The sequence below is a fragment of the Lepisosteus platostomus genome, chromosome 12 (assembly GCF_059453375.1).
Source record: "Lepisosteus platostomus isolate fLepPlt1 chromosome 12, fLepPlt1.hap1, whole genome shotgun sequence".
NCBI classification, from domain to species: domain Eukaryota; kingdom Metazoa; phylum Chordata; class Actinopteri; order Semionotiformes; family Lepisosteidae; genus Lepisosteus; species Lepisosteus platostomus.
The window spans coordinates 8,313,094-8,339,003 of NC_142622.1; the positions used below are offsets into that span (position 1 = coordinate 8,313,094).

Below are 25,910 nucleotides of genomic sequence, written 5' to 3' on the forward strand. Positions count from 1 at the left end.
CATTGTTGTTTACTGCATTTGGATCATTGCTGTCATCAGACCTCTGGCTCGTGGGCCTGGCATGCTCTTGTAATTCGGACACAACCACTGCAATTAATTCGTGTAAACGGAATACGCAACAGAGGTGTCTTCACCTGTTTTTTCAAAACGGACAGATTTATAATCTGATTAGCTGTTTTGTAGACTGGGCATACAGGGAAATTCATTAGAGACAAGAAAACTGGAAATCATTCTAATGCTTTTTCTGTGTACACACCTACATCCTTTCCATGGTGTATGCCCTTTTCCATTTTACAGGTTTAAAGTAAAGATTGCTAAGTGGAGGATAACAGTTGTGTGGTTAAATGTATGGTTGTATGGCGATTGTGGGCTTTTCACCTTTCTTTGTGAATGTGTTCCTGTTTTTATAAGTTATTTCTTAGTTTCCTTTTGGCTTTTGTTGCAACTAGTCTCATGTGGTGCTCCGGAGGAACTTCATGGTAAACAAAGTCTCCAGCAGGTCGAAGTGTTTCTCACCATCGGCTCTGTGTACATGAAAAAAGATCCGGATTCCATACTGTTCTGAAGGAAAATGAAAAGCGTAAGACAGGTGTGCTCAGATGTAAGCGTAAGACAGATGTAAAGACCTAGCAGGTCTGTATAGCATTTAATGTTTGGTAATTAATTCTTCAGGTTAATTTTAAGTTGTAGGGTAAAATTTACAAATCCATTGATAATTTTGGCTTTTTAGATTCTTTTCGAGCTTATCGTACCTTCAGGTTTGGAGCTCAGAAAATGGTTTGTGAGGGTACTTTGTTTAAAAGTATTTTTAATGTTTATTAGGGTGTAGCAAAGGGGAAGCATTTGTTTGTTACATTGATCTCGAAAAATTTTCTGCGTCAATACTGAAAATCCATCCTTTACCTCAGACAGGAAATGCTAGGTTTGGTGATGGTTTTTGTACCACAAACACATTTTAACAGATTGTGGCTATTTGTAGCTCTGGAATGAGTAAAGGTTAATTACACGCTGAAAGGAGATGGAGAAGGCACAATGTTTTAGAGGTGTCGCCTGAAGAAGGCTTAACAGACGAAACTCTCCTCTTTCTAGTTTTCAGCATGGAATTAACCTTTGCTCGTTCCTCTGGAGCCGATGGACTCAGACACCGCTCCTTATTCAGTCCTCTGTTTGTAGCTTTGGCAGTTCGAAATTATCCGGGATAAAAGCACTTTTCCTCTTTTGTGTTGAATCAATGGACAGGACCGCGAGGTTTTGACGTGATCAGAATAGCTTTTTTTTTTTTACTTGTTCCGTTTTTTAAGTGAATTTTAAATGCCTTGTCTCTGTTCTGTTTTCCTGCTCGAGTTTCTTGACTGCGTTTCAGATTTTAATTAAAGGAAGTTATGTGCGCCTTCTCATATTTGCAGTTTTAGCATTTGCGCTCAGTTAAAGAGCAGTCAGATTGGTTTATAGTTATAATCCTGGCTTTGCTGTTGAATTTGTCAGAGGTTTTCCTGGGTTTTATATTTTTGTAGTGGCCGTTGCCTTTTTTTTTCTCCTAGTGATTTGAACAAGTAATTGGGTGTTAAGAACTATTTTTAGGTTTTTAATATTTTTTATTTTTTCCAAGTATGTGAAGAAAATGAACAATAATAGCTGAGAATTGTAGGTATCTACGAGCTTAAAGAATCAGAACGAGCACCAAATGTAGCGTGTTAAAAAAATAAACAGTACGGTAAATTAGGGAGTTACCCTTTACAGAACTTCTCTGTACTGTACTTACTGACTTGCTCTGTCCTGTTCAGTAATTAAATACAAAGAGCAGAACATCGAATAAGATCACTGTGGTGGTTTCCCGACATGATTGCCATATGCATAACTCAAAGTTTTCAACCAGTTTGAAGAAATGAGCGAGAGGCTGCCACACCTGCCTGAAAGCACCTCCAGACTGAAGGAGAAAGTGGGTGGCTGTGGTGGTGGCTGCACTGCGCTTGCTCCTCACTATTGACCCTGGGAATAAAGTGCTGTGCTACTTACTCCTCATGCATGTGACATCAGCTTTGTCTGACTGGATTATTTTGTTATAATGAGACCCATGGGAGCTTTTTGCATAGTTGAATTTAGGTAAGCTGAGTCTTGGCTAACCAGGGGAGGGGATGCAACACAAGTTTCATATCATGAAATGCAAAAGAGAAATCTACTGCATAAAGCATTATTATTGGTATACTTTCTAAATATCCCTTTTCTCCTGTCTTTATTGTTGTGGGATTTGTCGGTTCTTTGTGCTGTCCGTGGAGATGTGTTCTGTGAGTCCACGGTCCCCATGCTGCAGCTTTGCCTGAGCTCTCGTTACTGAAGGGCCGTGGTCTTTCCTCTGGACCCTGATGAGCTGGTCAGGCTGGGATGAGAATCTGCTGTGCTGGGGTGGATCAAATAAGGAATGCACTAAAGAGCTTGGCAGAGAAGTCCTGTTTCTCAAGAGTGAGCAATTGACTTAAGCTGGGCTATCTTGAGGTTTATAATTTTCCGTCCGTTGGATGAGAAGTAAAACTGAGGTACTGACTCCCCGAGGTCGTTAAAAATCCCAGAGCCTTTATCATTAACCCCCATATCCTGTCCCAGTTTCCCCCTGGCCCTTCCCAATCTTGGCCTCCTAATAATAATCTATTAATAGGCTTCCTTACTTCATCACTCTGTTCTCCTCCTCACTGAGAGCTGGTGTGTGGGGAGCGTACTGGCACACTTTGGTTACCAATCACATCATCCAGGTGGGGCTGCACACTGGTGGTGACAGTGGGGTTGTCCAGAAACGTGCTATATAAGTGTATTCTTATAACGTAAATCATTTCGTAAACACTTTTTAAGTAAGACTCGATTCGACTTCAGTGTCAGTCCCAAAATTCAAATAAAAAATCTCATTTATACTCAAGTTTAGAGATTGAGATTCGAATACTTTTAAATTGCGAAAGTGAAAATCATTTGATAACTGATGAGATAATTTTAAGAGTGGCATGAAAATATATCTTCTGATCAGCACATTTCACTTCCTATGGCTGATGTAGGCCGATGCAGTAACTATGTTGCAAAGGGCGAAATAGCAGGTTTCATATAAACCAGTTAGGTCCTCTTAAAAAAAAAAAAAACTCGATGACAAGCCAACTGCTATGGCAACCTTGTTTGGCTCGGAATTATATGTGGAGACTCCCTCATGGCAAACAGAACGTGATGATTACACACTTGACGTGTGTACTTCACTTTATTAAGGGCCACTTAGGAGGAGTGTGAATGAAAATAACTAGAGAAATATAGCACCTTTAGCAAAGCCAAAGATTTGTGCATCCTTACCCCCTCTGTTGCATTAGGATTTGTTTAGTGAGGTGTACACTTGTGAAATAAGTGTACTGTTTTTTTTTGTTCTGCTCATTTTGATAATGGTAAACTATTTTTTTTATTCTGAATCGGTAATTGCATTTCTATGCTCTGTTATCTTTAAGGAGCGAACGTTTTGTGCAGTATTAAAAATGGTTGTTGCATTAAGTTGAGATGTTTTTGATTTCCCTTTATTTTCGTTCTATATCTTGCATGTTGTGTTTTCGCAAAGGTGTTGCTCTATTAAAGACCTGGAATTCTCATTAATGGTCTAATATTTGAATGCCTGAAATGTTTAGAAAGAATAACTGGAGTTGCCATTTGAATTATGGATGTTATCTTTCATTTGATTGTCATGTTTATATTTTGTCAAGAAAAAGGAGTTTTTACTGTAGGTCTTTTATTATGTGAACCGGCTGAAACCATTTATCCTAATCCACCTGTGAATATTGATCTTGGTGAAACTGAGAGCTGAAAATATCCTGTGTCTATCTGAAACAGGCCCAGTATGCTATTATTTTTTTTTGTATTAATTGTAGTTTGTTCAAGCTTAGTTTGTAATATTACCATTTAGGTTTATTTTTCAGTAGATTTTAAAGGTCTTGGTCCTTGTCGCCTCTAGGGATCCCTGTAGTCTTACCAGTTTGTCATAGTTGCCTCAAAAGGGACTGACCGCTTTCTCCAACCCATCTGCCTTTTCTTCCAACAGGCTGCGGGAGGTCTCAGAGAAACTTAACAAATACAACTTCAGCAGGTAAGCTTTTGATCCACAGAACATTGATCAATTACAACATTTTGGCCTGTGACGGAGAGCTGCTATTTGCCAATGAAAACCTAATTGTACAGTTCTAAAACCTAAACCTTAAGTCCTTGCTTAGTGATTAGGTGCACACCTGCAGCCTTCAGGCTATAGGACTCTAGCGTTTCTGGCAGAGGGCTTTACTAAATGACTGAAGTTAGTACTGTGTTCTAGAAGTATATTGTGAAGGTTCTTTAAAAATGTCTGATTTACCTCCATTTTTTTGTAGGTAACTTCAGAAACCAGGGTGACTAGTGAATGGATGTGCATGCTTATTTTCTAATCGGGATGGGAATTCTGATCTGGCTGGAAATATTTATGCTTCCCAAATTCTAATTGTAAATGTGAAGTTGACTTGTAAATGCATACACGTATGACGTGCTTACATATATAAATTAAAGCATGGATGGGCTTTTCATGTCCGTGGCTGTTTAGATTGATTTTCTCCCTTAATTCCCCAACCTAATTGTTTTGTTAGTTGGAGTTTGCCAGCATCAAACATACTTTCTCATGCTTTTCCAGTACGTGTTAGTTTTTCTATCCTCAGAAAGTGGTCTAGCTGGCTGTTTGGAATGCATTTACTGACAAGGTGATTAGCTGCTGCTGATTTAGCATCTTCTGGACTGCTGGGTACTGGCTGGATTGCAGCACCAGCGTTAGTGTTAACATCGCTTACATCTAGCAAACCTATGTCCTTTGAGGAATTTTGGAGACTGTGCTGTATATTTTAATATTTGACTGTTATGTCCTGAAGCAGTTTTGTCTTATTTTTTGTCTTCCCTTCAGCCATCCTCCTCTAAATGTGTTGGAACAGGCCACAATTAAACAGTGTGTAGTGGGACCAAATCATGCTGCTTTTCTTCTGGAGGTAATTCTTAATCATTCTTAAGTTTATTTTAATTTCACATTTCACATGGTTAAAGGACAAACACTTTGGTACATTGGTCCTCAGTACAGGACACAATCATTCATGTTCCATCTGCAGTACTAGTAATTAACTAAATCTGATAGTCAACACATTAAATATGTCCAGTGCAAATTTCAAGAAATGATCACTGACAAAGTAGTTGGGCAAAAACTTCTGTAGAACTGTCTTACCTCATGCTTCAATATGACGAATTGTCTGTTTTTAAGATGCATGTAATAATAACCCTACTTTTGAATGCATGCTAAGGTTTCAAAAATCCTTACAAGCAATGGATAATGCACATTGTATCTAAAGGGAGGATGCCTGTATTCAAAAGAAATATTACATTATCATTAGATATTGAGTGGCAGTGGCTCTCTTCTTAGATTGAGAATTATTACCATGAATTCAGATAATGTATGTAAGCTTATACAGTTCAGAAGAAAACTGTTAAAACTGATTAGATATCTCTTCAGAGTTAAAAAAGCAAAAGATCACCCATATAGTATTTCATGCAATAAAATTAAAATAAACTATTAATAACTTACTTTTTATTGAAATTTTATAAATATCGGTATTTATGTTCTTGTTCAGACCTCATAAGATGTCCATGATAACTTAGGACCCTTCAGTCAAAGCATACCCGGAAACAGTTGTTAAAAGAGCAATAGGTGCTCTACTAATCTTTTCTGAGTGTTCCTAAAACACACTCCTGGGTCATAATCATCTGGACTGAGGATTTATTGTGAATTGTGACATAAATGTGCGTTTGTATTAAATGTATTTCATTAGCTTATTTCTGTCCACTGTGTAATGTTTTTTTGCTTTTATTTTAGGATGGTCGTGTTTGTAGAATTGGTTTTGCTGTGCAGCCTGATAGGTTGGAGTTGGGTAAACCAGATGGCAGTGATGGGTGAGATTATTTTTATTCTCTTGCACTAAAGAATAGAAAACAAAGGATAAGGTGGCAAGCTCAGCATTCCTGATTGCAGTCTGCAGTTTAGTTATTTGCCCCTTTTTGTGAACTATACTTTCAGTGTTTGATACTGCCTCTTTAGTAGGCTTCAAATGAAAATGAGCTGAAAAACTAAATCTTAAGATGATCATGTAAACCTACTTCTCTAAGGAAGAATTCTTGACACTTTCTCTGCTTTAATTTAGCTATATTTTGCTTTGTATTTTACCTTTAATATAGGGCAAATATAGTAGGTCTACCATCTAATATAATTTTGACATGTATTGATATTAAAGATGGAATTAGTGAGCAACTTATTATTATCAGAGATGCATGTTTTTATCTTTTTGTGAAACTAGATTTTTTGCAGTTGTAGGATGTTTTTAGACTTGGTGGTTTTGTTAATAATCATTGTACCTCGGTGTTTATCTGATGTTAAGTTTCTCAGGATACCAGCTTATAGTATTGTTAAAAGCAGAGAACTAGTGGATATTAAGAGATGGATATTTAAGGTTAAATTACAGATCTTCATAGTTTGTCATAAGAACGGTTATCCCTTTTGTCTTGAGAAAGTAATTTCCTTTAAAAAGTAGTGCTTGGTGAGATTTTTTTTGTGCTGGCACGGTGGTACCCCTATGGTCTTTGGGCTATTCATGAATGAATAATTGAATGAAAAATCCAAGCATGAATGTTGTAGCAAGTGGCAATCATTGACTTGAAGGATAGATATTGGTTTTGTTTTCTCTCCAAATCGGAGGCTTCGGTGAAGTTCTTGGGAGGATGTTCCGTGAAATAGGAAGAAGTTGTAGTGAATTAGTGCTCATGAGTTTGTATGGCTCCACTTTAAATGTGCTTTTGTACAAAAGCTTTGAGAAACTGTCTGGGATGTGAGTGTGTTGAATGAGGGTTTAGAGGTCTGTTTCAGGAATACAGTTTGTTGCTACTCCTGCCACGACTTTATCTGCAAAAGAACATTGTGTAACATGGCAATAGCAGATTTTGCTTTAAAATCCGTTAAAGTTTACAAAGTCTAGTTCTTTTCCTGCAGAGTGTGTAAACTTCAGTTTTAACATGGTGTATATTCATCATGCATTTTCTGAAAAACGGGATGTTTAATGCCCAGATTATCATTTATATACTTCAGTGCCCAGATTATCTATTGAAGTGCATATTTTGACAATGCATTGGAACTGTAATGAACAACACAGGGTTTGACCACTAATATCATGGCTTTTTAATGTGCCATTTTGTCGTTAAAATATTCATTTGAATTAAAACTGAAAAGTTCTGATTTTGCTGCCTTCCATCGGTGTTTGCCTGAAAAAAGGACCCAAATTGCACGCAGGTTTGAGCTTCTACAACTTGCCATTTCTTGTCGCTTGATTGCTGTGCACCAAGGACGTTCCTATAAAATCAGCACTTGGAAGATAATGGGGCCAGGTGATACAAAGAGTAGAATTTGGGATTAAGGGTTGATACTTTCTCTGCCTCATTTTCGTGACAGACAACAGGATAATTCTTTAAAGATAAAGGAGAAAGTAATGTAGTTCATAAAAGGCACTCAGCTACCATAAACTAAGTTCTCTCAAATTCAGATAATCCCTAGGAAACATTGTGGTCAGAACTGTTTATCCCAATATTCAGTACATGCTTAAGAATGTAATATTTTTTAAATGTGCATTAAGTAGAAATACTTAAATATTATGTGTGTGCCTCATAAAATGTACCACACCCTGGATGTCGCCTTACATGTGTTGTATATTTTGATTGGTGGAGTAAGATTAGTGCAAGACTGAACAGTTCTAACTGCACATTATCCAGCTGTCCTGCTGGGATTTACCTTGCCCTGTGAAGTTCCGTAACTTTAATGGAGTCTGTTTTATGAAGCGTTTTATCACAATCATACTTTTAAAATGACTGATAAAATGGGCAATCAAGCAGTCAGATCTGAGGAATGTAAAGAATTTTAAGATGAGGCCCCTGTAAGCTGCTTTGTTCTCATTTCGTTAGGTGCTCAATGTTAAGTTTTCTTCAAATCTCCTTCCATCTGTGCTATTATGTAAATGAAAACATTCATTCTTATGCTATGTCAGTAATTAAATTTAAATTGTGTTGTAATGGTTTTATTCCCCAAATCTCTGGACACCTTTGGTTTGTGCGTATGATCTGTTTTGAGTTGATAAAATAAATGTAACTGTGTGGATTACATATATCTTATATGCAATGATCTTTTTTTTTTATTCTGTGTAAGGTTGCTCACTTTAAAACCTCACTGTAAATTATTATTCTATAGTTTTTCACCAGCTGTTTAAATTTAAATATGCCTTAAATCTAGAGGGTGTTTGGCGATGACAGAAAATTCTTCCCACTTCCTTCTGGAAGTAAAGCACAAAGGAGCTGCATCTGCAGCAGCCAGAGCCAGTCCCCAAGGGTGTTGCCAAGGCTAGTTGCTCTCAATCCCATGGGCTGTAAGACCTGGGACTTCCAGGTTGTTCTCAGTGACCCCATGTGGGACACTAGGTTTGTAACTGATCTCCCATCTTTTGTTTTCAGTTCAAAGTTGAGCAGTGGTTCAGGGACAGGAAGGACCTCCAGGCCAGGCAGGACTAGTGATCCGCCCTGGTTTCTGTCTGGTTCTGACACACTGGGCAGACTGGCAGGCAACACCCTTGGGTAAGTTTTGGCAGGGTCATCATTAATGTAGACACCAGGTGAAAACCTACCAGTACTACAAGGCCAAATCCTCTATTAAGACTTAAAGAACTATTATGCAGTTTTGGATTTGTAATAAACCCTCATTCGAGGTATTAAACAGTAGAATGGACTCAAGAATGGAGACGTGTATGTTTTAAGTTTGTAAACATTTTAGCCCTACGTTTCAGGAGTTTCAAAGCTTTATTTACTCTGCCGCTACTGGCGCTTATTGGTTTCACTCTCCTTCCAGTGCTTTACATGGGGTAAATGTCAAAGCACAGTGCAGTTAAGGGACTTCCACCCAAGTGTGTAGTTGGTGGCTCTGCTGAAATGCAGCCTCTGCACCAAACTGCAGGTTTCCGTATCAGTGCCGTCACATCACCTTCTGCGTTTACTTGTGTGGACATTATCCTCTCTTCCCATCCCTGCATTTTTATTTTTTTAATGAAATGTGGAAGGAATACCATATGTACATGATCATATGGCAGTAAATTCCTCTGCTCTGCTCTAAAACTGTGTTTTTGGAGGACTATGAAAAATGTTTCAATACAGATTTTTCAAAAGCTCTTTTTTCAATGAATTTTTAGTTGATGGGAAGCCAGCGAGAGACAATGTAGGAGTTTACGGTTTCGTGTTTTTTTTACTCACAACTTACATGTTGGCTAAACACAAATGTACAGTTATAGCGGCCTCCCCATTTCTTCTTTTGCAATGTCTTTGATGTCTGCTTGACTGCTGTGCTCAGCCTCCCTGACCCGTGAGCTCTGTGTGACAGGAACCGCTGGAGTTCTGGTGTGAACGGTGGTGGTGGAGGAGGAGGAGGGGGTGGCGGAGGCGGCGGGGGCAGTGGCGGCGGCGGCGGCGGCTCGTCGGGCAGGTCCTCCACCGCGGCCAGGGACTCCAGGAGGCAGACCAGGGTCATCCGCACCGGACGGGACAGGGGCTCGGGGCTTCTGGGTAGCCAGCCTCAGCCCGTCATTCCAGCCTCGGTCATCCCTGAGGAGCTCATCTCTCAGGTCAGTCCCCACAGCTGCCAGCCGCCCACGTGAACAAAACTGTTTTTAAGATTCAACCCGGCTGAGCTGCTGCCACACAAGTCACAATAGTTGCAAGAAAAGGCAATTTTGAAACGGGACACGAGGGTCCAGGCCAGATGGAGCTTTCTATCATACTCTTGATTAAAATACAAGTTTCTAATGTTCAAAGGACCTACTGATGTGTTAGTACAAATTCTGCAAAGAGCAGAAACCTACATTATTGATATAAATAAGGAAAACGAGTCCAAGTACAGATCCTTGTTGTACTCCAATACTCCTATGACTCCAGTTTGAGAGTTAATTTGAGATAAGGTAAGACAGCCTTGTGGTCAGAAATGCTTCGTACAAATGCTTGTACGTTGGACATGCTTAAACCGACTCCAAAATTGATCGTCCAATTCATGGAGGTGTTGATTCATCATACCTTTACAGTAGAATCCCCATATATATATATATTGAAATTGCCAAGAAGTAAAATACTTGCAAATGCAAGACGGATATAATTTCAGTAACACTTTTAGTAATGTGGGAGTATAGAATATGATACCCAGAAATGTTGCCGAAGAAAATATCCTGATTTCTTTCAAGAAACAAGTGGATGAGATCCTTCGATCAATAAGCTACAAAAAATGGGTTAAATGGGCCAAATGGCCTCATGTCATTTGCAACTGTTCTAATACTAGAATATTATGCACAAGTAAAGAGCAGTATTAAATGATGTATCCATTTGGCCTTTTTATTTTTTATAACAGTACATTTACTGTTTAGGAACAAGTAATATGTTTATTCCATGCTGAAAAGAGAAGAAAGAAAACGCAAGTTTCGGCCGTGGGTCCTTCTTCATGTGTGAGCAACCTGAAGAAGGAACCTCACACCCGAAGAAGGCTCCACGACTGAAACGTTGTTTTCTTTCTTCTCTTTTCAGCAGGGAATGGCCTTATTGTTCCTTTGCAGCCTACGCATGCTGATGCAGCCACCCACCTGAACTATTTACTACTTATTGGAATTATGTGACTGAGAAATTTGAATTGTTACAGCAATAGAGTGGATTGTTGTAAGGCTTTTTTCCCCCGTTGATTAGGCACAGGTAGTTCTTCAAGGGAAGTCCAGGAGCGTTATCATCCGAGAACTCCAGCGGACTAACCTGGATGTTAATTTGGCTGTCAACAATTTGCTGAGTCGTGATGATGAGGATGGTGATGATGGTGATGACACTGCAAGTGAATCTTACTTACCAGGAGGTAGGTGTTGGGCTACTGCTCTTACTAGACTTTTCCTGCTGCTTTTCTTTTTGTCCTTAGGCGGCTGAAGATTACTTGTAGTTCTGTGTAATGTACAAGTATCTACATTTTTTTAATTTAAACTCTTAATAGCTCTTCAGTTGTCCCAGTTAACTGAAGGTAGGAATATTCTGCTTGTATCTCCAAACTTATGAGAGTAATACAGATGGAGGTTACACCGAGCAGTGTTTGTCACCATATCATGATAGTTATTTCAGTAGGCCTTATAAGCACTTTGTATTTTAAAGTGGGATAACAGGTTTTTTTTTTCTAACACTGGTTCTGCAGAAAATCTTTGCTGCACTCAAGCTTCCCCTACAGTGTACCTAGATTCTCCTGGATACAAACCCTGTTAAATGCTGTTCTGTCCTTTCTGATGTTTTCAGAGGACTTAATGTCTCTGCTGGATGCCGATATCCACTCGGCCCACCCCAGTGTCATAATTGATGCGGACGCCATGTTCTCGGAAGACATCAGTTATTTTGGATATCCCTCCTTTCGCCGTTCTTCTCTCTCAAGACTTGGATCCTCACGAGGTAATTCAGTACCTTTTATCTTTTAAATAATGGATAAGAGGTGTAGATGAGTGAGCAAAGCATGATTCTCTATGTGGGCACATATTCATTCTATACGGAGAAATTAAAGAAAGCAAATGAATGTAAGATGTGTATCAAGATTTTTTTTATTGCAAGTAAGTGCTTTCCAGTGTAGAAAAGCCTACTTGTGAAGGTGGTAGATAAACATATTAAAGATTTTCCTACCAAGAGGGGAGACAAACATCTAGATGTTTTAGAGGATGGATAGAGCCATTCACAGTTAATTTGAACTCTTTCCAGTTCATAATTATTAACTACTAATTAAATTACACTAGTACATATTTATCCAGGCTTACTGTGTTATGAGGTCTTTCCTGGAATGTATTCTTAACCCTTTAAGGCTGTTCTCTGGCTCTGTGTGTATTTGTTCACCTCTTAGAAAATAGAAAGACGGTAGGTATGAGATAAATGAACACGTATATTTTAATTTATTGGCTCATTTTTACGTTTGTGTTGCTATTTGTGTGTTCATTCTTAAGAAGCTTGAGCACATTGGATAAAATAAAAGCAGTGAGCCCTCTGAGAAAGGCCCAGTAGTACCATCTGGTTTGTGTATTGGGTTAGGATGTCCAAGACCCTTGACTGCAGAGTACACTGGAAAGTGTGAATCACCTGTTTTTTTTTTTGTCTGTGTTTATTTTTAACCTCTGTTCATTTGTGGGTGGACATTTTTTTTATTATTTTGCGATTTTTTTTTTGTGGAGGGTCTTTCCCAGAGAGTGGCTTACTTTTATTCCACTGGTGTGACCCCATTGCATACCAGTTCTCCTTCTTCCCTTAGAGAGAGACTCGGAGCTGTTGCGTGAGCGCGAGTCTGTGTTACGTTTGCGTGAGCGGAGGTGGCTTGATGGAGCCTCCTTTGATACCGAGCGAGGCTCCACAAGCAGGGAAGGGGAGCCGAGCATGGACAAGAAGAATATCCCAGTGCAGAGCCCCGTGTCCCTGGGGGAGGAGCTTCAGTGGTGGCCTGATAAGGTTTGCCGTAATAGTTCATTCTGCATTTCGTCTGCACTGTTTATCGATTTGCATGTTCCCGTTTATTCCGTGCTGAGTGCATCTTGCTTTTTTTTTGTAGTTTTAATTTGAAGCCTGCCCTTAGACTACAATAGTTAGTTTGGGGGCAGCTGGAAACAAAATACTGAGTGTTGTTGAAAATTTTGAAAAACATTTTAAGATTATTAGAACAAATCTAACTTTTCGATGCCACAACTACAGTTAATGCTGTTACTATGTTTTTCAAAGATATTTGGAGTAGGAGTTAAGACATTAACAAAGCAGTGCCAAATGCCTGCACTCCTGTATGTCCAGCCTTTGAATACAAACCTGGATAAAATCGGGGGGGGGGGGAATAAATGCTGTGGAAATTGTTTCCTCCCATCATTTCCTGTGTCTCAGAGGGTTATATATATATTGGGTACATATACCAGAGCGGCCATTAAATACCATCGGTGCAATGCTGTTCTGAATGATTCTTGCCAAGACAGCCAGAAGAATTAGTGTTCCAGTGATGGATGATTTCTCTGGATTGATGGCACTTCCTATTGAAATCCATAGATTTGTGAAGAAGGCAGTAGTTCAGGACCTTGATAGCATGGACCATGACATGAATAGAAGTGTTAATTGTTGAATTAGACGATAAAAACTTTAACAAGTAAAGATGCCAAGCTCAGGCTTAGGTGTGGACCAGCGTGTGACCAGGACTCATGGCTCAATGCTGTTGAGAGAAGGGTTGGGTTTAGTCAACTCTTGTCAGCTCCTGGCAGCAGTGACCCCTGTAACCATCCAAGCACCTACAGACCTGTGGTGCCGTAGGTTTGGGGCATGTCTCCTCCAGTTAGCGCGGAGTTAAACCTGTCGCATATAGCTGCGTAGCCTGTCGTAGGTTAAAATTGATCAGTCAGTAGCTTGAACGTGGGCTAGTTGGAGCAGTCTGCCTACTCTTCTTCGTTCTTCCCTGTGTGTGGCTGCAAAGTTTCTGGCCATGCACTAAGTCTTATCATAATTGACAGCTTGAAATTGGGTGGGCCCATAGCAAAATAATTGTACATTATAACTTTATAAAAAATCTAATTGTGTAGATTTGAAAATTGAGGATTTAGGTTTACTTTTAAGTAATCATTTGTGCATACTTTCTTTAGTTTGTATATGCTTATAGTATAGTAATGTTTTTCTGTATGAATGCAGAACCACAGATTCCCCTGGTCTGCACCAAAGAGTCTCAAATTCTGTATTTTCAGCAATGTCTGTAAAACCCTCGAAAGATACTGTGCTCCTCAAAGTAATACATGGGAGGCAAGCCTAATGTCTAAAGTGAAGATATAACGGCAAGCAGGGATATTTGTTCTTGTCACGCAAAAAGGTAGCATTTCTGACCAGGATGTTTTGAGCATTGGCAGTGACAGATGTGTTTTTCCATTGAAGGGTGTTTCCAGAAACAGTGATACACAAATGTGATGCAACTGGGTGTTTGGAACTTTATGGCTGTGAAATTTCCTTCTTAAAGCAAAATGGGACAACTGAGCACATTTGTGGATGTTCTTTTCAAGATGTCCTTGGATTCCTGTCAGTATTGTACACATTGCACGTTTACCGTAGGCATGTTTACAGTCTTGAAAGCAGAGGCTCGTACTTGATACAGTTGATTCCTTGAAATAATGGATATAAAACTATTTTTATTTTTTCCCTATAAAGGATGGTACGAAGTTTCTCAGCATTGGGGCCTTGTACTCTGAACTGGTGGCAGTGAGTTCAAAAGGAGAACTCTATCAGTGGAAGTGGAGTGACACTGAACCATATAGAAACGCACAGGTATTGTCATGCCGTAGACTGTGATTATAGATGTTTCACACTTTTTACAGCTGAGAATCTTAAAACAAAATTCCAATCTGCAGAACCCTGCTGTGCATCACCCAAGAGCCAGTTTTCTGGGACTGATCAACGAAAAAATCACCCTCTTGTCTGCCAATAGTATAAGAGCTACTGTTGCTACCGAGAGCAATAAGGTCAGTGTGCCAGCCGTTCTATTACCTTTCTTAAATTAACAAAATATTAAATATAGGGACACTTAAGCATTTGTATTTTTGTTCATCTTGTATTTGGGTTCAGAGCATCTTTGCCGCATTAGACATGTTAAAGTTTGACGATGCATTGTTTGCTTTATCGTATTCATTGCACAGGACATATTAAACTTGATTACTTTTTTTTTAGTTGTAAGGTATGTCTAAATCTTTTTTTTCCTCACAAGGTTGCCACATGGGTGGATGATACACTTAGTACTGTAGCATCAAAGCTGGAGCACAGCACACAGACCTTCACTGAACTGCAAGGAGAGCGCATTGTGTCCCTGCATTGCTGTGCTCTTTACACCTGTGCACAGCTAGAGAATAGCCTGTATTGGTGGTAAGTACTGTTTTGTGCTTCCAAATGTCTGGAATAGTACCATTGTAAATTATAACTTAAATCATATCCCTCTAATGTGTCTGGTGTTGCCAGAAGAGACCCATCAAGCAATTGAAATCTGTAGTAGTTTCTAACCTTTTAGTGTTATGAATAAATACCTTCTATTTGCAAACAACTTGTAAAAATGAATGGGTACATTGTAGTTTAAGAAATAAAACCACTTCTTTTTTTGTTCTTTAGGGGCGTCGTTCCTTTTAGTCAACGGAAAAAGATGCTAGAAAAGGCCAGAGCCAAGAATAAAAAGCCAAAGTCCAGCGCTGGCATCTCCTCTATGCCCAACATTATTGTGGGCACACAGGTGAGAAGATTGTGGATTTGTCATTTTTTAATGTCGCGTGGATTTGTCATTTTTTAATGTCGCGTGGCTTCTCTTTAAAATGTGACCATTCCTGTTGGTATATTAAATTGTTGTAAACATTCTCCTATTTTGCCATCATTAGGTCTGCCTGAGGAACAACCCTCTTTACCATGCAGGGGCAGTTGCCTTTTCCGTCAATGCTGGGATTCCTAAAGTGGGGGTCTTGATGGAATCCGTATGGAACATGAATGACAGTTGCAGGTTTCAGCTCAGGTCACCAGAGAGCTTGAAAAACATGGAGAAGACTAGCAAGACGGCAGAAACAAAGTAAGTGCAGTGGATGCAGATTTTGTTGTGCAGAATTGCTGCCTCGGTTGATTTTCTAAGCTCTGGCTCTGTGATGCTCTCCTCTTTATAGTGTCTTTCATCTTATTAAAAAACACTTTGAACTTCACAGCAGAATCCACACGTATAACTTGATGTCATATCAGGATCTAGAATTAGTCCAGCTCAATTTCTTCTGTAGTATTCTTAAAATTCCCTTGTTTAAATATACTGTTAACCAGTTTAACAGATTCATTTCTAACTTCTGTCCTTAGAACGGAGAACAAACCTGAGTCTGTGAAGACTGAGATGGGACCACCTCCTTCTCCAGCATCTACTTGTAGTGACACATCCTCTATCGCAAGCAGTGCATCGCTGCCCTACAGTATGTCTATTAATTGCAATGTTAACTATTATGTGTTCCTTTATTTCAAAGTTTTTTCCAGTTGTGTACTGTCTCTAGCATTTCAGCTAGAATCAGGATTAAATTTAAGTCGGAGTGATAATGTGAAGGTTATCACACGTACACAAATGCAAAGCGAGTCTGAAGTGTATAACAGCCCTGCTGGATGCTGTTGGTGATTGCATTGTGCTTCCTCCCTGCTATTCATTCACAGACAGAACTGCTGCAACACTTGTCATTACCCATGTAATATAAACTTTCCCTCAATGAAGCATTTTCTGATGGGACCCATCAACCCATGTTGCAGAAAATCAAATCGTGAGTCTTGTGTAACCTGAAGAGTCTGTGTATAGCAGAGAAGGTTTCCTCAGATTCATTCAAATTTGCTTTTAGTATATTGCAGTCATCTTCCTTGCCAAATACCCTGGACTGCATAAACGGGTACCTATCGTTCTTAATATTGCGCTAATGTGAAATGACAAAGTCTTCGATGAAAATCTGCACTTTGTATTGACGACCGTGTGCCTTTTTACAGAGCGGCGGCGCTCAACTCCAGCCCCAAAAGAGGAGGAGAAAGTGAATGAAGAGCAGTGGCCTCTGAGAGAAGTGGTATTTGTGGAAGATGTTAAAAATGTCCCTGTTGGAAAGGTGGGTTTGAACTGACTTTGGAGATACCTTTCTGTATAAACCTTCTATGTACTGAAATTCGGTAGCTAGTGGTAATCTGTGATTTGCTTTTGTGTGTTTTATTATTTTTTCCATCAAGTTAAAAGTGGGATGAGTTGTTGGGATTTGGCAAAGGACAGTAAGCACCCCCTAAGGTTGCCAGATTAACTATTGACGATTGTAACATTTCTTAAACGTAGTGTTACCACACTAAAGAACAGAAATTTAAGAAAGAATATTCAATTTCTTGTGTCTCTAAAAATCCAGTCTTCGTATGTACTCTGCTAAGTAAATATTTTATATTTTAAGGTACTTGATTAAACTTAGTTGCCTATTATTAGTAATCTATCATCTTCCTAAGAAGTCCATTCTGTCTTGTGCAACGTTTGTATTGCCAGTTTGTTTTTCCATAAATTGTGATTTTTGTCTAATGCAGTTTGATACAACATTTGCAACAGCTCTTTTTTTTAACTCAAGGTGCTAAAAGTCGATGGTGCATATGTTGCTGTGAAATTTCCAGGAACATCCAGCAGTATGAGCAACCAAAGCACAGCTCCTTCTGACTCTGATCCCTCATCACTGCTGCAGGACTGTAGACTACTAAGAATAGATGAGCTACAGGTATAGAGAGCAATCCCACTATATTCAAGATCCTTGTTGAACATTTTTCTTAAAAGGCTTTGCGCATTACTTTACAAGCATTTTACTGAAAGCATTTGGCTATTTTTCTACCCACAGCATGTCACATGGATTTAAGTTCTTGTTGAGACCTATTACAATATTTGATAAAATACTGTTTATAATTAAGTCTCCAATGTTCTAATCTTTTACCTTACATTTGTGAGTACTTTTGATGGTTGTTGGGTATGCTCCGTTTAAAATGTACGGTGAAACATATGAGGATAAAATACCTCCTAAAGTTTTTTTTGTCTTAAAGGGTAAAAGGTAGCTACTGTAATTAAGTGCAAAACTCTTGCTACACAATGGAATTTGTATTTTATTCCCAAACTGGGAAAGATAGCTTTAATTCCCTGGAAAATCATTTACTCTGCCCAAGAATATTATCCTGAGTTGTATTTCCTTGAACATATAATCTTAATAAACAATTCAATTAAGAAATGCATGTAAAAATAAAAAACAAACCTAAACACTCTTTATTGGGTATTTACTTCATGAATACTCCACCCTGAGATCATAATTAAGGTATTCTGTCCTTAATTAATTGCCAAAAAAGGCAATGGTAGTATGCTTTGAAATTTTGTAAATGTTTTGGGAAATTTGTAAGCATCTATGCATTCCTTTTATAAACCATTCCTTCCATGATTTCTTGACTTCCCATCATGTTTTCCAATAGGTTGTAAAAACTGGTGGCACTCCAAAGGTTCCGGATTGCTTCCAGCGCACACCTAAGAAACTTTGCATCCCTGAAAAAGCTGAAATACTGGCCGTAAATGTGGATTCGAAAGGTTAGTTTAACTGATGCACTGCGGAGAAGTTCAACCTGAGTGTTCAATACTTTCTCCTATCAGACTCGGGTCTTGCTCAGTCTGGCATACCTAAATGTCACAAGTAATAGGTTTATTCCATGCTGGAAAAAAAAGGAAGAAAGAAAACGCAACGTTTCGGCCGTGGAACCTTCTTCAGCTTATTCACACCTGAAGAAGGCTCCATGGCCGAAACGTTATGTTTTCTTTCTTCCTTTTTTTTTCAGCATGGAATAAACCTATTACTTGTTCCTTTGCAGCCTACGCATGCTGACGCAGCTACCTGCCTGAACTACTACATACCTAAATGTCTCCTTACTTCTGTTAGACACCTTCTCACTTTAATGGTGCTGCTGGTGCATAATGGCTAAAAAGTACAATGCATTGGAGTTCAGGTTCTCTCTGGCTATGTAGTACCAAAATACTATATAAATATACGAGACGTATACACCCGTACCACTTTTTACAACACATAATCCGTTCCCAGAAACCCTTTCGAAGAGTGAAAATATGTGACAGGAAAGCCTATTCGGTTATTTCTTATGGGGCAAAATTATCATCGGTTTCCAACCTCAATGTCACCCCTGCCTTTTTCAACAAAAAAATCATTCATACTGTGGTTTGTTTTTAGTAATAAAAACACCGCTTAGCTAGGAAGGCATCATTAATCACAACTAAGTACAGTACAGCACTGTATTGTACAGTAACCACTTCATTTGCTTTTTGTGTAATTACACACCCAATTTTCATTTTCTCAATACCTTTAGTCCATGATAAAGTCTAAACCACATACTCTTACAAAAAGTAAAAGTGCACACACTAGCAAAAAATGCATGAAGCAAGACTCGGCTAACCCTATCACACACGTCTCTCCTGCCACTCTGTAGGCTCTGTGCTAGCCCACACCCTTACTGGTTAGTGGACTGTGATGCGAACACTCAATACGAGGCGAGTCGTATGAGATCTTCCTCTTCACTCTGCGTTTGGTGGAGGTTTCAAAATTTCTTCCTACTGCTTCTTCATATTTTGGAAGTTGGTTTTCATTGTTCGAGATGTGGGTAACAATTCTCCCGCTTCGTAATATTGAATTTTCGTATAAACATTCGTAAAAAGAGGTCTGGGTTTGTGTATATATATATAAAAATACATAAAACAAAATATTCCTTGAGTAGGGCATGTGATGTCTGGCCTAGGGGTTAGCAGGTATAGCTTGAATGTGCTTGCACCAGAGTCGGAATAAAACTAAAATCATTGAAATGTCGGTTTACAGTTTTTAAAAATGTGGATGTTTCTTTTCATTGCGTTGGCTCCCACCACGATTTTCATACAGAGATTTCTTACTCTTGGAGATGTGTAAATGTTGTTAATTGTTTTTGCTCTTTAGGAGTACATGCTGTATTGAAGACCGGCAGCTGGGTGCGATACTGCATCTTTGACCTGGCAACAGGCAAAGCAGAACAGGAAAATAACTTTCCCACCAGCAGTCTTGCCTTTCTGGGACAGAATGAACGGAATGTGGCAATTTTCACAGCGGGGCAGGTGAGGGGAAAAAAGTGTTGCTCTCTTGGAGCACAGAGTTAAAAGTTGTGCTGAGATATAGCCCACCCCACCTCCTTGTAAGTTAAACACTGGTGGTTGTTAATGTGAAACAGAACACTGGATGCAGAAGCAGTATAGTAACTTATTTCTGTTATGACTCTGAATCTTTATAAACAGGAATCGCCTATCATTCTAAGAGATGGAAATGGAACTATCTACCCAATGGCTAAAGACTGCATGGGTGGCATACGAGACCCTGACTGGTTAGATTTGCCACCCATCTCGAGTCTTGGTATGGGAGTGCATTCCTTAACTAATCTTCCTGCCAACTCCACTATTAAGAAGAAAGCTGCTGTTATAATAATGGCTGTTGAGGTAAGTGTGCCAAGTGGTGTGAATTGAAAGGCCTGGTCATTTTAGTCACTGTCATTTTAATACAGTCTGTGTCTGAGGACTTAAATTGATTAAATCTAAATGAAAGCCTTGTAGAAAAATGGAAAATCAAGTTAAATTTGTTATATACTTTTTTTTTAAAATAGAACTTTGGCTTATCTCTATAAAGTAGGTGCCACCAATTCAAAAACCTCTGCAGTTTTTCTACAGAATTCCGCTTCACTGATTTAGATTTTAAAGGGTGAAATTTATGGAATGGGAGTTGTCATGACTAATTTCATTTTTGAGGCTTCACTGAAAGTTGATTACAGGCCATTTCTCATGACTTCTGTCTTGCAGAAGCAAACCCTGATGCAGCACATCTTAAGATGTGATTATGAAGCATGCAGGCAGTATTTGATAAATCTGGAGCAAGCCGTTTTGCTAGAGCAAACGCCTCAAGCACTGCATGCACTCCTTGGCCACAGGTGTGATGGGAACCGCAACATCTTGCACACATGCGTTTCTGTGTGCTTCCCTGTCAGCAACAAAGAAACTAAAGAGGAAGAAGGTAAGGTAGCATTTTAAAGAATTTTGCCTAATAACAGAGGCATCTATGGATGCACAATGGTAGAATGGTCAGCCGGTAATGGTACAGTAGGTAACAACTGTCTCGATACCTTGCATTGGTATGTCTCCAGGAGCTGTCTACAAACAAAGACATGGGGAATCTGAAAGAAGATTGCAATATAGAGGTAAAAGTTGATGTAATCATAAGGAAGTTTGCCAGTAAAGATCAATATGCTCTGAATGACATTTAAAAAAGTCTTTCAAGTGCCATGGCCTATATGTACGGTACTTGCAATGCTTGTATTGCCTTACCTCTTTTAGTGAGGCACAGAGATTGGAATTGCATTTTTTTGATAAATGCTTAGTGAGCCCAGTTCTAAATTGTACTAAATGTAGTATATTGTTTTGTTTTTTGTATTTGCTATCCTCCCAGCAATTAAAAAAAAATGCTTTTCTCACTTGTTCCTATATCCCGATGGTTTTCCAAAATGCTGTTGAGACCCTGAAGGTGCTGTGTTTAGTTTGATAAAATGTTCTGTTTGATAATTTTTTGTTGTTGTTGTTCATGAACCATTCAAAAACATACATCTGAACAAAATATCCTACAAAAGCAGTATGGTGTATGAAAACCAATAAGAAAACATCTGTAAGTATTTTTTTGGGAGGGTTCCAATAAGACCTTTGACCTTCATCTCATCTTCAGACATTATAATTGTACCTCCTAAACATTGCGGACTTACTTTTTCCACTGGGGAATATGCTGTACTTTTCTCATTTTCCTTTGGCCTTTTACTCAGTATTATGTCATTGGTGTTTTCCAGAAGCTGAGCGGTCAGAGAGGAACACGTTTGCAGAGAGACTGTCTGCGGTCGAAGCCATAGCCAATGCGATCTCTGTGGTTTCTAGCAACAGCTCTGGAAATAGAACAGGGTCTTCAAGCAGCAGAGGGTGGGCTCCCCATCTTTCGGACTCGACTTACTCATTGAAATTTTCACAATCTGTTAAAATGGACTGAAAAATTAACGTACATTGACATGGACACTTGAAGTTTGAAAATTCTCAAGCAGGACTCGTGCTGAGCCATTAAAAAGAATACTGCCTGATAATGGGAGGAATACTGCCATGGATAGAGTTACTATATGCGTTTTGGGCTGTGTAGTACAAATATCTATTGAGGAAACTACTAGTATGCTATTGTGCAGCCTCATGTTTGTGCCTTTATGGTATTATGATATAATTCTGTCTAGGAGTTGTAAAAGTTGTTGTTTAGAATTTGCCATTTCAGAATATTTGTGCATTTCTTACACTGCTTAAGTATAGGGGAACGTTCTTTCTTTGCAGTTTTTCCTCACAGAATAGTGAAATTCAGGGAAATCTCTTGGTCTTTTAGGTTGCACCTCTGACTGGAGTTGTGCTGTGTCTCTGCATTTCTGCCCATGTGTCTTACTGCTGGTGGTCCTATAGTGAGTTCTAGCCCTGTATCCTAACGCGGGGTTATTATTTCCCTAGTCTGCGGCTGCGAGAGATGATGAGGCGCTCTCTGAGAGCCGCTGGTCTGGGACGACACGAGTCCGGCCCTTCGTCCAGTGACCACCAGGATCCAGTGTCCCCTCCCATCGCTCCACCCAGCTGGGTACCAGACCCGCCCCCCATGGACCCAGGTGACTCATTGTCTTTGAGCAGCTTCTAGTGTTTGAAGGCTTCCCTTTTCTCTTTTTTGTATATAAGGTTAAAATACGTCCTTTACATAAGCTTCATGAATGGTTTTAGCTGATAGCATCATAGAATAATTTGCCTTTGGTTTGCCTGTGTTGTATTGTCAGTTGTCGTCTTGTAACTTAGTAACGTGTTCATGAGGGTGAGATGTTTATATCTTTCATGGTATGTATCAACCCCAGTTCGATACAACTTTTTGGTTAGAGGATTGTTCAAAATACATAGAATTTCTTTTTTTGCGCCATCTCATGCGCAGTAGAATAAACAAAAATTGAGTCTCCAGGTTTTTAGTAACCTGGAAGCTATGTTAACTGCTGTTTGCTATGGAGAACTTTACTAATTGGGAACATTTCTGGTTGAATCCAGCTTGCTTTCTTTGTTGCTGCCCCAGGGAGCCAGATAGTAAATCTTTTACTGTGCTGTTGCTAAAGTCCAGAATGAACATGTTAAAGTTGACCCAATTAAAGTTTTTCCTGTGGTGATCAGAGTGTTTGCACATCATAAACTTGTTTTGCCTTGAAGTGTGGTTTCATGATCACTGGGGTGTCTTAATATGTCCGCTCTTTGTTTTTCTTCAAGATGGCGATATTGATTTTATACTGGCTCCAGCTGTGGGTTCTCTCACCACCACATCAGCGGGCACTGGCCAGGGACCCAGCACCTCCACCATACCAGGTGAGCTGAGAGCAGAACACAGGAGCACTGCTGTTTCTTCAGTGAAGACCTTCTCTATACAGATGTGGCAGTGCAAACCATTTGCTTTAGTACTTTAGAAAAACCTGTATTCCCGTGTTTCTTTCCCCCTACAAATTAAGAGATTTTGGCCTCCCAGTTCTTCACTCTTAGAGTTAAGGGAATGTTTCTTTGGTGTATATAAAAGTGATCTTTGATATATATATATATTTCATATAATTGCAGTATTTATAAGCTATCAGAACATCTGGTATGTGTGAAGCAGCTTGAATATGGACTGTTGTGTATTGCGTAGTGATTACATTTTTTTCTGTTCCATGACATGCTTTTTTGCTCCTTTAAAAAAAACACCTTTTTTTTCTTACCAGGCCCTTCATCTGAGCCATCAGTGGTGGAGTCCAAAGATCGGAAAGCCAATGCCCACTTGATACTGAAATTGATGTGTGACAGTGTTGTTCTTCGTCCCTATCTCCGGGATTTGCTTTCTGCAAAGTACGTGGCCTTGCCTGAACACAAGTGTAAATTGTAATCACCCGGGAGTTTTAGGACAAACTTCGGTTTTGCGGCAGTGAAGAAATTTGCCCATACTATTCAGTTTCATTTTTAAGCACTCATTATTTTTTATGTTTTTAAAGTTATGATGATAAATGATATGAGTTTAGTGCATCACTGGTCTGTTGCGCCTGATTAATGATTTTTAATTTTGGAAATGCACAGGGATGCGAGGGGAATGACTCCGTTCATGCTTGCTGTTAGTGGGAGAGCATATCCAGCTGCTATTACCATTCTTGAAGCTGCTCAGAAAATAGCCAAAGGTTAGTAGTTCTTCTCTTTTGATTTCTACAGCTTGAAACTATAACACAGGGTTAGTTTTTTATTGCTTTCACAGAACCAAGCGAAGAAACCTTACTTGTTTCACGGTGTCAGTCTGCTGCTGTGTTTATTTTGGCATTTCTATACTGTCAGTATTTGAAGTATTAATTGTGACTTGTATTAATTGTGTCAGTGGTCCGTTTTGTCTAACACATCTAGGAGATTTTTGTGCACTGTCCGCTTTATCACTGAAGCGATATAACCCTGCACTGTAGGTGATCCTGCCTCGAGTGAAAAGGAGGATGCTGTGTTCATGGAAATGATCTGTCCATCTGGAACCAACCCGGATGACTCTCCTCTCTATGTCCTCTGTTGTAATGACACTTGCAGCTTCACGTGGACTGGAGCAGAGCACATCAATCAGGTGGGCTGTTCACATTCCAGTGGGCTTATCGGATGTGGGTGGCACAGTTTTGTAGTTCTGTAAGAGATTGCTGAAGAAGACGAAGCTCAGCAGGGTCTTTCTGACTCGGATATTCATCTTGGCATTTCAGGATATTTTTGAGTGCAGGACGTGTGGCCTGTTGGAGTCTCTCTGCTGCTGCACGGAATGCGCCAGGGTGTGCCACAAAGGACATGACTGCAAGTGAGTGTGTTTCATAAAGATACATGGCTGTTTTGCTATATGTTTATGGAGTATTAGGATGTCATATCTGTGTATCTTTCTATGCAGAGTCTGAGATTAAATTACATAACATGAGGAAGCATTTTTTAAATGGAAATGTAAAGAAAAGGACATGTCAGCTGCTATGAGTGCATTGTTACTGTTTTGGTTCATAAACCTTAAATGAGGATGAATACATCACCAAGCTGTCTTTTGTTTTATAACTATTCTGATGTCTGTTTTGGTTGTCTTGGGCTGGACTGCTGTAACACATCAATTTCCCTACAGGATTAATAAAGTCTTATCTATCTATCAGTGACTATATGCATTACCATTGTTTGCAAAGCCTCTTGATGACAGTAACTTGTGTACCTTATTCAACAGGTGACTTGAATGTCATGTGAGTTATGTTTTTGTGGTTTACACGCAGGCTCAAGAGAACATCACCTACAGCATACTGTGACTGCTGGGAGAAATGCAAGTGTAAAACCTTGATTGCAGGACAGAAATCTGCCCGACTTGACCTGCTGTACCGACTGCTCACCACCACTAACCTTGTCACCATGCCAAACAGCAGGCAAGTATATGCCAGTTGTCTTTCGGGGGACAATCTGTTGATCGCTCTTTGCAGTGTGTGTAACAGAATGTTCTGTCTCGCCACAGGGGAGAGCATCTCTTGCTGTTCTTGGTCCAGACTGTGGCCAGGCAGACAGTAGAGCACTGCCAGTATCGACCACCACGCATCCGAGAGGACAGAAACCGAAAGGCAGCTAATGCTGAAGGTCTGTTGCGCCTGATTAATGATTGTCTAGGTGCTTGCAAGCTTTTCACTGTTGGAAACATGGTAGCTCATTATAACCACAGATTTGCTGCTGACAGATGTTGTGGGAAGGGCTGGAGGATGCATCGTTCTGCTTTATATGTCAGTTTGTTCCTGTTACAGGATGTTTGTAAACATTAAGAGCCAAGTAAGCAATGTTGCTGAAGCCCTGGAGATTGAAATATTTTGTCTGGATTGTAGTGAACTGTGCGAAAATTGTGAGGAAATATATTTTGTAAATCAAATTTCAAGTGTTTGAGAAGCCAGTCACCTGACATTTTTGTGATTGGCTGTGTAATATAACTGGTCGATGGGTGTTTTTTGCCCTGGAAGATTCGGACATGCCAGATCACGACCTGGAGCCACCCCGCTTTGCTCAGCTGGCTCTGGAGCGTGTGCTGCAGGATTGGAATGCCCTGAAGTCCATGATCATGTTTGGATCACAGGAGAACAAAGATCCGTGAGTACCGCTG

At 39.6% G+C, this 25,910-nt stretch overlaps 1 protein-coding gene across 17 annotated transcripts in view; it reads left to right on the forward strand.

Annotated features, from left to right (window-relative positions):
• Positions 1–25,910, forward strand: part of ubr5 (ubiquitin protein ligase E3 component n-recognin 5) — a 59,614-nt gene that overhangs the window by 13,638 nt on the left and 20,066 nt on the right. For 9 of the 17 annotated variants that reach the window (XM_088600753.1, XM_088600754.1, XM_088600756.1 and 6 more), the window contains exons 2-32: positions 4,058–4,102; positions 4,934–5,015; positions 5,891–5,967; positions 8,563–8,682; positions 9,479–9,719; positions 10,822–10,981; positions 11,407–11,556; positions 12,380–12,591; positions 14,308–14,424; positions 14,508–14,618; positions 14,861–15,015; positions 15,256–15,373; positions 15,516–15,700; positions 15,973–16,082; positions 16,636–16,748; positions 17,244–17,387; positions 18,121–18,232; positions 19,635–19,789; positions 19,967–20,164; positions 20,522–20,732; positions 20,863–20,916; positions 21,553–21,679; positions 22,241–22,392; positions 23,027–23,122; positions 23,509–23,632; positions 23,858–23,955; positions 24,229–24,377; positions 24,508–24,599; positions 25,048–25,194; positions 25,281–25,399; positions 25,771–25,897. In XM_088600753.1, the coding sequence (XP_088456879.1) occupies positions 4,058–4,102; positions 4,934–5,015; positions 5,891–5,967; positions 8,563–8,682; positions 9,479–9,719; positions 10,822–10,981; positions 11,407–11,556; positions 12,380–12,591; positions 14,308–14,424; positions 14,508–14,618; positions 14,861–15,015; positions 15,256–15,373; positions 15,516–15,700; positions 15,973–16,082; positions 16,636–16,748; positions 17,244–17,387; positions 18,121–18,232; positions 19,635–19,789; positions 19,967–20,164; positions 20,522–20,732; positions 20,863–20,916; positions 21,553–21,679; positions 22,241–22,392; positions 23,027–23,122; positions 23,509–23,632; positions 23,858–23,955; positions 24,229–24,377; positions 24,508–24,599; positions 25,048–25,194; positions 25,281–25,399; positions 25,771–25,897 (4,101 nt within the window). The remainder of the gene's footprint in view (positions 1–4,057; positions 4,103–4,933; positions 5,016–5,890; positions 5,968–8,562; positions 8,683–9,478; positions 9,720–10,821; positions 10,982–11,406; positions 11,557–12,379; positions 12,592–14,307; positions 14,425–14,507; positions 14,619–14,860; positions 15,016–15,255; positions 15,374–15,515; positions 15,701–15,972; positions 16,083–16,635; positions 16,749–17,243; positions 17,388–18,120; positions 18,233–19,634; positions 19,790–19,966; positions 20,165–20,521; positions 20,733–20,862; positions 20,917–21,552; positions 21,680–22,240; positions 22,393–23,026; positions 23,123–23,508; positions 23,633–23,857; positions 23,956–24,228; positions 24,378–24,507; positions 24,600–25,047; positions 25,195–25,280; positions 25,400–25,770; positions 25,898–25,910) is intronic. The other 8 variants (XM_088600759.1, XM_088600765.1, XM_088600766.1 and 5 more) reach the window with 3 other exon arrangements.